Genomic DNA, 15,960 nt, shown 5'->3' on the forward strand with positions numbered 1-15,960 from the left:
AATGGTTACGTTGCTGGACTCTCATGTAGTTGACCATGGTTCAAGTCCTTGACCTGGCAGCTTAAACGCACACGGGGCACGTGTGCATGCATGCCCAAAATCCCAAGAGGAGAATGGAGGAAAAGTGATGTGGCATGGCCATCCCCCCCCCCCAGGGAGTCATTTCTTGCTCTCTGTCTCTGTTTCTCTGATGAGCACACACACCCTATAGCAAAAATCTCTCTCTAAAAAAATATTCCATTGAATAGTCTCTCTCAGAGTTTCTCAACTTCAATACTATTGAGACCTTGTACTAGATAGCTCTTTGTTGTGGGGGACTGTCCTATGCATTATAGGGTGTTTAGCAATGTCCCTGGCTTCTGTCTACCATATACCAGTAGCACCTTCCCACTTGTGACAACCCATAATATTTCCAGATGTCAAATGTCCCCAGGGGAGGGGGGAGCAGTTGTGGTTAGAAATCACTGATCCGTCTTTAAAGATGACAGCGTCGTGATAAAAACTCAGTAACTCCAGAATTTGTTCTTCTGTCCTTATACTTGCGTAACCTCCCCCTCTACCCTGTTATTGACATCTGTCACCAGATGGTACACTTATTACAGTCGATGAACCTGTTTTGACGCATCATTATCATGGAAGTCTATGGTTTATATTAAGGTTCCCTGTTGGTATTGTGCATTCTGTGTGTCTGGACGAATGCATGATGGCATGTATCCACCATTGTAATGTCAGACAGTAGTTTCACTGCTCTGCAATTCCTCTGCATGCTGCATGTTTATCCCTCTCTCCCTTCAGCTTCTGACAGCTACTGATCTTTTTATTACCCCTAAAGTTTTGCCTTTTCCAGAATGTCATACGGTTGGAACTACAAAGTTTCATAATCTTTTCAAATTAGCTTCTTTCACTTACTGATAGGTATTTTTTATTCAACCATGTCTTTTTATGGCTTGATAACTCACTTCTTTTTAGTACTGAGTAATATTCCAATGTCTGGATATACTCCAGTTTACCCATTTATCTGCTGAAAGACATCTTCAGTGCTTCCAAGTATTGACGATGAGTAAAGATGCTGTAAACCTTTGAGTGCAGATTTTTATGTAGCATAAGGTTTCAACTCCTTCGGGAAAATATGGAGGAGTGTGGTTGTTTGAGCATATAGTAGGAGGATATTTAATTAGGTATGAAATGACCAAACTGTCTTCCAAAGGGGCTAAACCATTTTGCATTCCCACCAACAATAAACGAGAGTTTTTCTCTTGTTCCACGTCCTCACTGGCGCTTCCTATTTTCAGTGTTTTGGAGTTTAGCCATTTTAATAGATGTATAGTGGTATGTCCTTGTTTTAATGTTCAGTTCTCTAATGACATACACTATTGAGCATCTTTTATATACAGTAGTTGCCATCTGTATCTCTCCTTCAGTTAAGTGCCTGTCCAGGTCATTTGCCTGTTTTCTCATTGCATGGTTTACTTTCTGCGTATACTTTTTTTCCCTTAGGGACAAATTATTAAGTAACCATTCTGTATGTTGAGACCTATTTGCTAGCATTTCCATGATCTAAGAAAGGTTCAGTCTTAATGATCAAAGTATCACTTATGGAATGTTAAGACGTATATAAGTGTTCTTTTCTTTCTTTTTTTATTTGAGGGAGATTTTTTTGTTTTAGAGCACTTGTGCTTGCTGCAGTCAGAAGGCGACAGAGACAAAAAGTGAGAAATCACCCTCCAGGGGTGGATGGCCCCACCACAGTCTCTTCTTCTCCATTCTCCTCTTGGGATTTTGGGCATGCCTGCACACATGCCCAGTGTGATGCCTGCACACATCCCCAGTGTGAGTTTCAAGCCACCAGGTCCAGGACTCGAACCAGGGTCAAATACACAGAAGTCCAGCACGTTTACTGCTATGCCACTTATTGGTCCCATATTTCTTATTTTCTGTAGGATACATTATAACTTAACTTTTCATAACTAGGCAACTTGTTTGTTTTTAATGAAGTTTATATATTTCCTCCACAAGCGAGAGATAGTGAGAGAGCACCTCCACCAACAGGGCCCTGACACCACGATTCATCCCTAGCTTTAGCCAACCCCTGGTCAGGGGCACATGCATGCCTAGTGTACTCAGGAAGGTCTCGAGATGTGAACCAGAGACCCTCCCATCTGGGTCCGCCTCTCAGAGCTTCATGTTTCCCACTGCATCACCTGGTCCCCCAACTTGCTTTAATAGATGTATAATTCATGTAGTCATTTAAATTGTGACTGCAGAATGCTTGAGAATGATTTACCATAGTTTAATCTACAAACATTTAATCATATTTGAGGATGACTTACAACAGTTCAGTCTACTTAGAGAAATTATTTTGCTTATGCAGTGTGTCTAGATTTTCTTTCTTCATAGAGTAAGGCAAACTTTGGCTGAAATTTTCACAAATTTTCTATCAGTGAGGTCCATGCCGAGGTCAGGTGGTGGCACAGTGGTAAAATGAGATATTCTGAGGCAGTCTCATATGGAAAGGTTGCTGGTTCAAGTCTGGAGACCTCTCTGAGCATGCCAGGCATGAACTTGCCCATGACCTGGGGCTGGTTGAGGCTGGAGAGGGTAAGAGTCTCAAGATCCTGGGGTGTTACATGTCTCTCTCTGTCACTATTGGAAGAAACAAGTTAATAAACTTAAAAAAAAAAAAAAGGTCTATGTAATGGGCTATTTGCATTCTAGTTTTTTAGGCATAGAGATTTAAAAATATGGATCAACAAGCAAGTATTATGTAAAGCGTTTAATGAAAGGGTTGGGATTCCACTCCAGTACTTCTCAGTTGTGTGCCCTTGTACAAATTAGTGTTCTCTTCTAGGCATCCGTGTCCTAATCTCTAAAGTGGGGGTAAAATAATAATAATAATAATAGCCCATAGGGTTTTTGTGAGAATTAAATGAGATAATGCATGTATAGGGTTCTTTTTTTTAAAAAAAAGAATAATTTTATTTAACTTGACTTATTATTTTCCAGTTTGATCAGACAGAGAAAGAGAGGAAAAGTGAGAAAGCAAGCCACCAGGTCCAAAACTTGAACCATGGTCGGCCATGTGGGAGTCCAGCGCCCTTAACCACCTCGCCATCTGCCGGCCCTCTGTGCATGTACAGGGTCCTAACAAAGTGACTGGCATGGCCTAAGTCTGTCCTTGTGAACTACTGTTAGCATGTAGTAGAAAAGGTGCCTTAGGGAGCTCCTTTTAATATTATTTAATATAAAGATAGAAGATTGTGGGACCAGTTGGTGGTGTAGTAGTTAAGGTGTTGGACTCCCATATGGCCAACCACAGCTCGAGTCTCAGTCCTGACAGCTTGAAAATCATGCCCGGCACATGTACATATGTGCCCAAAATCCCGAGGGGAGAATGGAGAATGAGGGATTACAACACGACCATCCCCCCTGGTGGTGTGATTTTTCACTTTCCCTCTTTCTCTCTCTCTGTCTCTGGTAAGTGCATGTGCCCTACAGCAAAAACTTTAAATAAATAAGAAGGCTTTATTGATATCTTTAATGTGTAGGCTATATTTGTATGTCTTTTTTTTTTTTAATTCGTGATCGAGTGCATGCATGTGGATGTGGCTGAGAGAGAAAGATGAGCACCTTCCACAGGGTCTGATCACGCCGTGATCCCCTTCTTCAGTTCTCCAGCCCATTGAGTCTTGGGCATGCACATGTGTGCATAGTGTGTTTCAGGCTGAGTTGGCTGGGATTTGAAAGTGAGGAATCATTTCCCAGGGAGATGGCCTTGTTGCAGCCCCTTTTCTTCCATTCTCCTTGGATTTTGAGCATGCATGCACATGTTGCCAGTGTGATTTTTCAAGCTGCGAGGTCTGGGAACTTGAACCACAGTTGGCCACGTGGAAATCTAGCGCTTAACCACCATGCTACCTGCAGGCCTCTGGTTTCTCTTGAGCAGTGAGTTATCGTGGTGCCCGGAGCATGCCCTATTCTGTTCTTCATTATAGCCTTTCATTGTATTTTTTTTTGCCAAGTTATATGTAGAAATATGCTTATTTGGGATCAGCAGCTGGTGTAATGGCTATGTCGCTGGACTCCCATGTAGTCGACCGCGGTTTGCGTCCTGGACCCGGTGGCTTAAAACTCACGCCAGGCTCATGTGCGTGCGTGCCCAAGATCCTGAGAGGAGAATGGAGGAGAAGGGATTGTGGCGTGGCCATTCCCCCTGGGGGATGATTTCTCACTTTCTGTCTCCCTGTCTCTCTCCGTCTGTCTGGCAAGTGCACGTGCCCTACAGCAAAAACCTCTTAAAAAAAAAAAAGAAATATGCTTATTTATGTAAAACTGTAGTGAATGAGAAATCATGTCTCTAGTAATCCAGGACTCTGCAGAGAAAAAAATCAGAGTTAGAGATAAGAAATAGCCTCATATTTTTAGCATTAGAAGCTGAAAAGTGTATAAGCCAATTTACATATTGAATTTTTAAATATTTTAGAAGCTATCAAAAGAACAATGGTTTGTCTTTTTCTGTTTCAGGTTTCCATTTTATTTTTACTGGTACTGTCTTAAAATATTCAACTTGGTTTCCTGTTATCTCTTCACAGTAGAATGATTAGCACTCAGTTGGATTGTCAATTTATACAGTGGGTTATTGTGTCTTCTCTGTCTTTAGGATGATTGAGGAAAGTGGGAACAAGCGGAAGACCATGGCAGAGAAGAGGCAGCTGTTCATCGAAATGCGTGAGTCTTGAGTGTTCCTGGAGTCCTCACTCATAAAGGCAGGGATGTTTTCTTCCTTCTGACCAAGTCAGCTTTAATCAGTTATAAGTATTATGTCATAAGATTCAGAAAGAGAGGAATAAAAGTTAAAGAATCATGGAGTCTGGGGGAACCTGCAAGGCAGAGCATATATTTTAATTTAATTGACTTGCATTGCTTTCACTGCGCCCCGGGGTATGGCCATGCCACAATCCCTTCTCCTCCATTCTCCTCTTGGGATTCTGGAGACATGTGCACTCGCACCCAGTGTGATTTTCTGGGACTTGAACTGTGGTCGGCCCTGAGGGAGTCCAGCATCTTAACCAGTATGTCACTTGCTGATCCTAGGATTGATTTCTTTCTTTTTTGAGAGATTTTTGCTATAGGGTGTGTGTACTCGTTGGAAAGACAGAGAGAGACAGAGAGATGGAAAGCAAAAAATCACCTCCTTGGGGAGGTGGCCACATTGCAATCCCTTTTCCTCTATTCGGATTTTGGACATGCATACACATGTGCCCGTTTTGAGTTAAGCTGTTGGACCTGGGACTTGCAGTTGACTTTGTGGGAGTCCAGCGACATAACCATTGCACCATCTGCTGGTCCCAGGATTGCTTTCCTACGCGAGGGCATAAATAATAAGGCAGATGTTTCCCTAGAATATCTGTGATTTCAAGTCATGCCAGTCAATTCAGACTTCTTGCTGTAATTCTGTTGTTACCATGAGCTAGCAAATGGTGGTAAATCATTGAGAAATCATATAAGTTACTTTCCACTAGATACCAGTTTTCTTAAAGAATTATTTTATTTAACTTTATTATTATTATTATTATTTTTTCCAGTTTGATCAGACAGAGAGAGAGAGAGAAAATGAGAAACCAAGTCACCAGGTCCAGGACTTGAACTGCGGTTGGCCATGTAGGAGTCCAGCACCTTTAGCCACCGTGCCACCTTCCACCCCACTAGATACCAGGTCTAAGGTCGAGAAGACTAAGTGTAAGGACAGCACCTAGAACTGTCAGAAAAAGAACAGTATGACAAAAAGAATGAATGTGTACTTTGGTGTGTTACTTTACAATTTAAAATCTCCTGCAGAAATTATATATATATACATTGTTTTTTAATTTGTTAAAGGGTGCATATACTCACTGAAGAGAGATAAAAAGAGAGAGGGAACGTGAGAGAGAGAAAGTGAGAGAGTACCCCCTAGTGGGGAGGCCATACCACATCCCTTCTCCTCCATTCTCTCCTTGAAATTTTTGGGTACACACACATACACACACACACACACACACACTCACACACACGTATACATGTGCATGGTGTATTTTTCAAGTTTTTTTTTTTAAGAATTCTTTACTTAATTTTATTTATCCTTATTATTATGTTTAAATTTGCTACAGGGTACGTGTGCTCTCCAGAAACACAGAGAGAGAGAAAGCCACCAGATCTGGAATTTGAACTGCATTCAGCCATGTGGGATTCCAGTGCTTAGCCACCATAACACCTGCTAGCCCCCAAATTATATTCTTATATACATGAACAAAGAAAAATAAATGGACAAGAGGAGTAAGTAGTTTCAGTATTTGAAGGATTGTTTGCTCTGTCACCAGGCCTGTGCCATTTAGCAACTTTATGTCAACAACTGGCATTTACTGTGGTGGTCCCCTAAGATTAGGTGGCATGTTGGTTAAGGTGCTGGACTCCCACATGGCTGACCACAGTTCTAGTCTCAGACCTGGTGGCTTGCTTTCCCCCTTTCCTGCTGTCTCTTTGTCTCTCTCTGGTCAAACTAAAAAATAATAACACTGGGGCCAGCAAGTGGCGTGGTAGTTAAGGGTGCTGGACTCCCACATGGCTGACTGCAGTTCAAGTCCTGAACCTGGTGGCTTGCTTTCTCTCTCCCTTTCCTCTCTCACTCACTCTGTCCTTTCCTGGTCAAATTAAAATAAATAAATAAAGTTAAATAAAATCATTCTTTAAAAAAATAATAACGCTAAATGAAATTAAGTAAATAATTTTTTTAAAAAGATTATCCCATGCGGCCTAGGTGTGTAGGAGGCTGTGCCATCTAGGCTTGTGTAAGTGTACTCTGAGGGTCAGTGAGGAAACTGCCCAGCACATTTCTCAGAATGTATCCCTGCCATGAAGTGGCACAGGGCCATGCTCATCTTTGTGACCTTGGCCAGGTGACCTCGACCAACACACATTGGCTGGAACTCAGATTCCTTTGCTATGATCTGGAGTTCTTGGTCTGGATTAGTGATTGTGATACTTTGAAAGCATTTCAGATTAAATCTCGCAGAGACCCTCAATATACAAGTCTTAGGAAGTAGGTTCTGCTGGGTTAAAGCAGGAGACAGGAGGCAGGAGCCTGACCCGGGATAGCCCCTGTGCACTTGAAGAATTCCGGAATGCTGCATATCACAGTGGGAAGGGCATGAATACAGTCTCAGGAGCCTTTCAGCTGTGGACGCGTTTTAGGTCTTTAGAGGCTTAGCGACGTGGGTAGAGTTTGACTCCGCTCAGATCTGTGTTGTTCCATCACGCAGCCTGGGAAAGTGTTAGAGAGGGCAGAGAAGAAAGGTTCACGTCAGATAGGAAGCCAGACTGGGTGATCTGAAGGACCTTTGCAGTTCTGAGGCTCTCCTTGCTAATCTTCCCACCCAGCCACCTTGGTGTCACTTCCTTCCACCTCACCTCCTGTCTCCAAAAACATCACAAAGTGTAACTGAGTTTTACCCTACGAGGTTTGAATCTGTTCCTCAGACCCTGAGTCTAGGCTCTGCAGGTAGACTGCCAGGTTTGGATCTTGGATCTCTTACTTAGTGGCTGGATAACCTTAGGCTAGTTACTTAATCTCTGTGCCTCAGTTTCCTTATCCTTAAATAGTAGTGACTTCATAGAATTATTCAGGGGCGTCAGGAGATGGTGTAGTACTTGGGGCGCTGGACTTACACATGGCTGACTACAGTTTGAGTCCCGCACTCACTGGCTTGAAACTCCTTCTGGCTGTGTGTGCGTGCATGCTCCCAAATCTCGAGAGGACAATGGAGGATAAAGGATTATGGCATGGCCATCCCTGTGGAGGATGATTTCTCACTTTCTCTTTGTCTCTCTGGCGAGTGTGTATGCCTTTTAGCAAAAAATCTCTCTTAAAAATAAAAATAATTATTGTTATAATGTGAGTAAAGTACTTGGCACAGTAAATACTTAATATGATTAGCTGTGCTCATTATAAATAATTTTTGTCATTGTTACATTTCCGAACTAAAGAGTAGAGTGGATGGCAGAAGTCCTTGTCTTGGTTTTGACTTCATTGGGAATGTTTTTAATATTTCACTGTTTTCTGGGTCAGTCTGTGGTGTGGTGTTTAAGGCAGTTGTATCTCATGTGACTGTGGCCGACTGCATGATTTGAGTCCCAGGTGCAGCAGCTTGAAAAACAGACTGGGTGTGTGTGCATGCATGGCCAAAATCCCAAGAGGAGGATGAATGAGAAGGGATTGCAGTGTGGCCATCCCCTGGGTAGTGCTTTCTCAATTTTTTTTTCTCTCTCCCTGTTTAATGCATGTGCCTTCTAGCAAATTGAAAAGAAAAGAATAATGTTTGCTGCAGTGATTTCGTATTCTTTATCAGGTTAAGGAATTTCTCTATTCCAATTTGCTAGGAGTCATTTTCATTATTTTCTTAAATCATGAATAAGCATTGAGTTTTATCAGATGTTTTCTGCTTCCCTTGAGATAAATGTGTTTCTCTTTTATTCTGTTAGCAGAGTGTTCAAGGCAGCAATCTTTTCCTTAAAGGGCCAGAGAGTAAATAACTTAGGACTCTATGAGGAGTTCTCTGTCACAGCTACTCAGCTCTGCTGTTGCAGAAAATGGTCATAATAACTTAGATATTTTATAGTTTCTATCTTCTGTACTATCCTAAGCCTTTTTTTTTAAAGAATTATTTATTTAATTTCATTTATAGATGAATTTATCTTTAATTTAACCAGAGAGAGAGAGAAAGAGGGAAAACAAGCCGCCAGATCTAGAACTTGAACCATGGTCAGCCATGTAGGAGTGTCCAGTGCCTTAACTATCATGCCACAGCTGATCCCCTTAAGCCTTTGTTTCTAGACACTCTCTTTTAATTTTGCATTATGAATAGTGATAAAATTAGTTTATTCTTTCTTTGCTTAATATTTTCTTTTTTAGACTCTAAGCACCATGAAAATAAAGATTGCATCTGTTTATTATGGTACCTCTAGCAACTCAGTAAATGTTGAAGGAGGAATGGAATAAATAACACAGAAATACTATGGTAGTTTATGATTCTTATGTGATAAAAAATTATGAAGAAAATTTGAGAAAAATGAAAGGTGACAAGTTAGAACAGTAGTCCTCAATTCTGGTGCTAAGTAAAAGCTCTCCAATTGATTCTAGAAGGTACTTGATGTCAAGCTTCCATGATCAGAGATTTCTATTTTGTTCTATCTCTTCTAATGTTTGCCAGTTTTGTTAGTCTGTTCAAGGGACTGACTTTTGGCTCTGTTTGTTCTCTGTGTATCTTTGTTTTCTTTCCCATTTTTTTGGTGCTGTATAGTTACTGTCTTCTTTCTGTTTTGGTAAATTTCGTTGTTCTTTTTCTAATCTCTTATGTTGGGTTACTAAGGTAATTTATTCCAGACTTTTTTCCTTCCTTTTTAAAAAAACAATTATTTAATTATTTTATTTAACTTTATTTATTTATTTTTAATTTGACCAGATAGGGATAGAATGTGAGAGAGAAAGAGAGGGAAAGTGAGAAAGCAAGCTACCAGGTCTAGGACTCAAACTGTGGTTGGCCATGTGGGAGTCCAGCGCCTTTAACCAAGATGCCACCTGATAGCCCTGACTTTTTTCCTTTCTTACGTTTAGGATTAAACTTTACTGCACTAAAAAAAATTTTTTTTTACATCCCAAGTGTCTGATATATTCTATTTTCATTACAATTCTTTGTGTATTCCATTATAAATTATTTAGAAGATTTTAAATTTGCATAAAAATGTTTCAGTTAACAAAATAAAACAAAATCTTTTAGGGCCCACCAGGTGGCATGGTGGTTGAGGGACTGGACTGCCACAAGGCTGACTGTGGTTTAAGTCTCAGACCTGGGGACTTGAAAATCACTTTGGCATAATGGCTATGTCGGTGGACTCTCATGTAGTCAATCGCGGTTTGAGTCTTGGACCCGGTGGCTTAAACTCAGGCCAGGCATGTGTGCGTGCGTGCCCAAGATCCCATGAGGAGAATGGAGAAGGAATTGCAGCGTGGGCATCCCCCCCCGGGGTGTGATTTCTCGCTTTCTGTATCTCTGTCTCTCTCTTTGTCTTTCTGGTGAGTGCATGTGCCCTATAGCAAAAACCGCTCTGAAAGAAAAAAATCACTTTGGGCACATGTACATGCACGCTCAGAATCAGGACTGTGGTGTGGCCATTCCCCCAGGAGGTGATTTCTCACTTTCCTTCTCACTGTCTCTCCTTGTCTGTCTCCAATGAGGACACACACTCTATGACAAAAACCTAAAAAAAAAAAAACCCCGAAAACCAAAACCAACCAACCAAACAAAAACCTTTTAGCTCAATTAGGTTATAGGTTAGGGAATGAGTAATGATTTAGAATCTTTGAATTTGTTAATATTTTTATGTCTTATGTTTTTAAAAATTATTCCAAGAGTATTTGAAAACAATGTTTATGATTTCTGTATTACTTAGATTAAGCTCGGTTGCATATTTTATTACGTTTTTTTTTTTGTTCTTACTGATTCAATTGCTTGATCTTAATTACTAAAAGATGTTAGAAATCTCTGCTTTGATTGTGGATTTTTAAATTCGTTCATAATTCTGTTACTGTTTTTGTTTTATTTTTCTTCATGACAGTGTGTGTGAATATATGAGAGAGGGGTGCCCTTGACAGGGTCTTGTCATGGCCTGACCCCCTCTCTCCAGCCCTCCAGCTCCTCAAGATCTCGGGCACATGCATGCTTTCAGGTTGACTAAGCCAGGATCTGAACCCGTGGTTGGCCGTGTGGCTCCCAGCATGGTGTCCAGTATGCTAATTGACTGTGCCACCAAGGCTGAGGCTTGTCAGTAATTTAAAGCTTTAGTCTTATGTATGTGTACCTTTCTTTTTTTGTAGAGGTTTTTGCATTAGAGAGTATGTGCTCACTATTGGTGGAGTAGAGAGTGAGTCAGTGAGAGGGGAAGTGAGAAATCACGTCCCGCCCCCCTTCCCCCATCCCATGGCCACGCTGCAAGCCCTTCCTCCCCATTCTCCTCCTGGGATCTTGGGCATATGCACACACATGCCCAGTGTGAATTTCCAGCCACCAGGTCTGGGACTCCGATGGCAGTTGGTATGTGGAAGTCCAACAGTGTAACTGCCACACCATCTGCTGGCCCCAAGATTCCAGCTTTTTGCTTGATTTTGACTTTGCATGTAGATCTGGGGAGGGGTCTGGAGTTCTGTATGTAACTTAGTGTCCAGGCATTGCTTTTAAGCAGGTGCTGTCAGTTAGCCCTTAGCATTGCATCATTGTCTTCCACGGTGAGTGCAGTTAGCGGATTCAGCTTTCTGTCCTTGTGCCTTCGCCTGTTCCCGCACACATGTGCATGCCAGGTTGACTGCTACTTGTCTATTTTTTATTATTTGTATCTCCTTAAGAAAAGACTGCAGTTGATCTGGCTTCCACATTTGTCATTCCCTTAGAACTGTTTCTCTGCTCTGAAATCAAAGGAGGCATTTGCGGTGCACAAAATCTTGTCTGAGATTGCATTTGTCTTCAAAGTTTTAACAGACTAGAACTGTGTCCTCCGTAGAGGAAGTATGGCTTCACGAAATATCAGAAGCTGTCAGTGGGATTCAGCTTCAGGCTGATATCACAAATAATAAATGTTGAAAAGTAGTTGTGGAGTTTTGTAAGGAGTAGCTTTAACAAACAGTTCAGTGCTGTTCTCAAGGTTTTCCTTTGTTGCTGGAGTGACATTTCTCATAGAAGTTTAAGCTTTAGATAGGAGCAGATACACTATAATCTTTCCATTTGTCTCTTTGCTTTCCTCGGGATTTGGTTGAACTATATAGCGTTTCTATCCATTCCGATGAGTGAGGAGCTATAATGTAAAAGGAAGGACTGCTCCCTTCTTACCCTTTTTCCATCTTTCTCCCGTACCCTTTGGGTACTTGTGTTCCCACATGCCCCCAGATGCCCAAGAGCTTCCACTGGGGCTAGAGTTTTGCCTGTGTATTTAGTTAGTGCTTATTGGACCATTTCTTGAAACACTTAAAGCATATTATCTGGCAGTATTTTTTATTTGCCAAAGGGTGTGTGTACTTGCCAAAAAGAAGGGGAGAAAGAACCCCTCCCCATTGCTTCTTCTCTCCCCCTGCCCTATCATGGGACATGGTCAGATTGCAGACTTTTCTCAATTTTTCCATCCTGTTGAAATCTTGGGTATGCACACATACACATGCTAAGACATGTCACTGGGGCTGATATTTTTTTTTTTTAAGAATCATTTATTTAACTTTATTCATTAATTTATTTTTTCAACTTGACCAAACAGAGAGAGAGAGAGAGAGAAGAAGAAAGTGAGAAAGCAAGCCACCAGGTCTGGGACTCGAACCATGGTTGACTATATGGGAGTGTCTAGCACCTTAACTACCATGCCATCCACTGGTCCCTGGGGCTGGGATTTGAATCTTGCTATTGTCACGTGGGATCCGGCTCCCTTAACCATCAGACCATGGAACTAGCCCTGTCTGACAGTATTAAAATTACACACACACACACACACACACACACACACACACACACACACACACATTTAATTTGCCAGAGGGCACATGCACTCACTGGAGAGAGAGAGAGAGAGAAGGAAAGAGAGAAAACATCTTTCATTGGAAATGGTCACACTGTAACCCCTTCTTTCTATTTCACCCTTTTTACTAAATTTTGGCCATGCATGCACATGTGCTGGTTGTGTTTTTCAAGCTGCCAGGTTCAGGACTCAAACTGTGCAGTCAGCCATGTGGAATCCAGTCTCCTTAACCACCATGCCACCTACTGGCCCCTGTATTGGTTATATCTTAACTTGTAGAAGTTATTTTGGAATTTGTACTGCCGTTAGATTTTTTGAAATTATATTATGGTTAGGAATCCCTAGAATTTCTGAATAGTGTGTCATTGCGTTGGTATCTGTACCTCTTCCCTATTGGGTTTTAGAGTGATGTATTTTCATGAGTAGTGGCAGAGGAGAGCAGAAGGATACTTGGTTCTTGACTAGTACCTGATGCGTTGGTGTAGCAGCGGTCCTCGGCAAACTGGGCTGGGGCATGTGGAGTTTCTCATTTTCCAAAACTATTAGGTCGTCTGGAAATTCATGATGCATTTTTGCATAGAAAAACAGAAAAATACATCATGATTTTTCCAATAGCTGTCTTTGGACTGCGTAATATTTTTTCTGTTTCATCTTTTGCATTATCCAGATGTGACTCTAACGGCATTGGAGGAAGAGTAAAGAGTGAGTGGTACCAGACGCACTGACCTTTTCCTGTAATTATCTCTCCAGTCGTACACATGACCTTGGACTTGCCCTGCAGTCTGATCAGTCAGTTTAGTAACCTTTCTGTTTGTCAGTGGGCATGGAACTTTCCTTTCCTAGCTGTTCACATTAGTTTTCTGAGTATTTCCCATAAAACAACTTTATGAAAGTAAATCTCTAGACATTAAAATTACCTGTGATGATTTAATGATAGATTATTTAGTAAGTGCCCTCAAACCTTTGTCAGCATACTTTCTTTAAGCCAATAGTTTGTTTTTTTTGAGTAATTAATCCTTATTTTTTCTTTGTTTATGATAGGGTGCATGTTCGTGCATATGAGAGACAGAGAGGCTGAGAGAGAAGAAGAGAGAGAGAGGAGCACCATTCATAGGGTCTGGTCGCACCACATCCCCTCCCTCCATTCATTTAGTCTGTCGGATCTTGGGTGCTCACATGCATGCCTGGCATGTTTCAGGCTGACCAGGCTTGAGATTTGAACTGGGGAAGCTACGTGGGGTCAGGCTTCTCTTGAGCAGCACATTACCACCATGCTACAGAACCAGACCAGAATGACTAATCTTTAATGGTTCCAACTTAAAATATTTAGCTTTAGATAGTAAGATTAAGAATCTAATAGGACTGTGGGACCAGCAGTTAGTGTAATGGCTATGTTGCTGAACTCCCATATAGCCGACCGTGGTTCGAGTCCCGGACCCGGTGGCTTATACTCATGCTGGATGCGTGTGTGTGCATGCCCAAGATCCCGAGAGGAGAATGGAGGAGAAGGGATTGCGGCGTGGCCATCCTCCCAGGCGGTGATTTCTCACTTTCTGTCTCTCTGTCTCTCTCTGTCTTTCTGGTGAGTGCACGTGCCCTATAGCAAAAAAACCTCTCCAAAAAAAAAAAAGAATCTAATAGGGCTAAATAAATGTAACAAAAGACGTGTAAAATTTGTACTTTAAAAGCTATAAAATGATTTTGAAAAAATTAAGGAAGATCCAAATAAGTGGAAAGACATCCTGTGTTATGAATTGGAAGAGTTAATATTGTTAAGATGGTGATAGTCCCTAAACTGATTTATAGATTCAGTGCAGTCCTCATACAATTCCAACTGGTTTCTTTGGAGAAATGGTTGAGCTGATCCTAAAATTCAAATGGAAACTCAAAGGATCTATATTAGTCAAAACAATCCTAAAAGAGAAGAACACAGGTGGAAGACCCACACTTTCCAATTTCAGCACTTACTGTGTGGCTGTTCCCATAGCCTAGTGGTTAAGGGAGCTGGATCCCACATGGCCAATGCGGTTCTAGTCTCTACCCCAGTGGCTTGAAAACTATGCCAGGCACATGTGTGTGCATGTCCCAGATCCTAACAAGATAGAGAAATGTAGGAGAAGGGATTGCGGCATGATCATTCCCTATGAGGGTTGTTTTCTCCTTCTCTCTCTTCCTTTTTCTTCCTCTTCCTGTCTCTGTTTCTCTCTAGTAAATACTCATGCCTTCTGGTAATTAAAAAAAAAAATAAAAGAAAGGAGTTACAATAATCTAGGTTGTGTGTTACTGCCATAAGGATAGACATGGAATCCTTGAGATAAAAATTGAAAGTCTAGAATTAAACCCATATATTATATATGGTCAGCTGATTTTTGACAAGGCTACCAAGACCATTCAATGAGGAAGCAACAGTATTTTGAACAAGTGGTGCTAGACAAATAAATAGCCACAATGTAAAACAAAATGACTTTGAGGGAACAGCAGTTAGAGTAATGGCTGTGTCACCGAACTCCCATGTAGTCGACCATGGTCAACTGTGGTTTGAGTCCCGGACCCAGTGGTTTAAACTCATGCTGGGCACGTGTGTGTGCATGCCCAAGATTCCGAGAGGAGAATGGAGAAGGGATTGCGGCATGGCCATCCCCCCTGGGGGGGTGATTTCTCGCTTTCTGTCTCTCTGTCTCTCTCTGTCTTTCTGGCAAGTGTACACGCCCTATAGCAAAAACCTCTCCAAAAAAAAAAAAAAAAGACTTTGGACCCCTTATTTATCCCATGTAATAAATGACCTTAATATGGATCATAAACATAAGAGTTAGAACTATAAAATCCTTAGAAGAAAACATAGATATAAATCTTATTGATATTGAATTAGGCAAATCCTTCCTGGCTATGACACCAAAAGCACAAATGACAAAAGAATAAATTGTACGTCATTAAAATGACAAACTTTTGTGTTTCATTTCCCCAGGACGGTAAAATGACTACCCACAGAATGGGAGAAAATATTTGCTAACCATATATCTCATAAGTAATCTGTATCTAGACTATATAAAAATCTCTTAAAACTCAGTAATAAAAAGCTCAGTTAAAACTGGGCAAAGTGACTGCTAAACAGAAGAGATCTTTTTTGAGAACGATAAAAATGTAAATAGTTTGTGGTGATTGTTGCATAACTGTATATAGTAAAGATCATCAAATTCTACATTTGAATGGGTGAATTGTATGGCACATGAACTGTATTTCAGTGGGACCTCTATGTTTAACAAAAGGGAAATAGGACTATGTACAGGCTAGCAATTTTCTGGGAACCAAGTAATGGAGGAAATAATTTTAACCATGACATAAATGTAAAGGTTATTGAAGTGAGACTAAAAAAACTCT

General features: G+C 41.1%; 1 protein-coding gene across 14 annotated transcripts in view; it reads left to right on the top strand.

Annotated features, from left to right (window-relative positions):
* The first annotated feature begins 4,657 nt into the window (after nucleotides 1-4,657).
* The window catches only part of DTNB (dystrobrevin beta), a 275,346-nt gene continuing 264,043 nt past the window's right edge, over nucleotides 4,658-15,960 (top strand). For all 14 annotated transcript variants that reach the window (XM_014593108.1, XM_014593114.2, XM_014593115.2 and 11 more), the window contains exon 1: nucleotides 4,658-4,725. In XM_014593108.1, coding sequence (XP_014448594.1) covers nucleotides 4,659-4,725 — 67 coding nt within the window. In that variant the 5' untranslated portion in view covers nucleotide 4,658. The remainder of the gene's footprint in view (nucleotides 4,726-15,960) is intronic.

The sequence above is a fragment of the Tupaia chinensis genome, unplaced genomic scaffold (assembly GCF_000334495.1).
Source record: "Tupaia chinensis unplaced genomic scaffold, TupChi_1.0 Scaffold139757_1, whole genome shotgun sequence".
Taxonomy (NCBI): domain Eukaryota; kingdom Metazoa; phylum Chordata; class Mammalia; order Scandentia; family Tupaiidae; genus Tupaia; species Tupaia belangeri.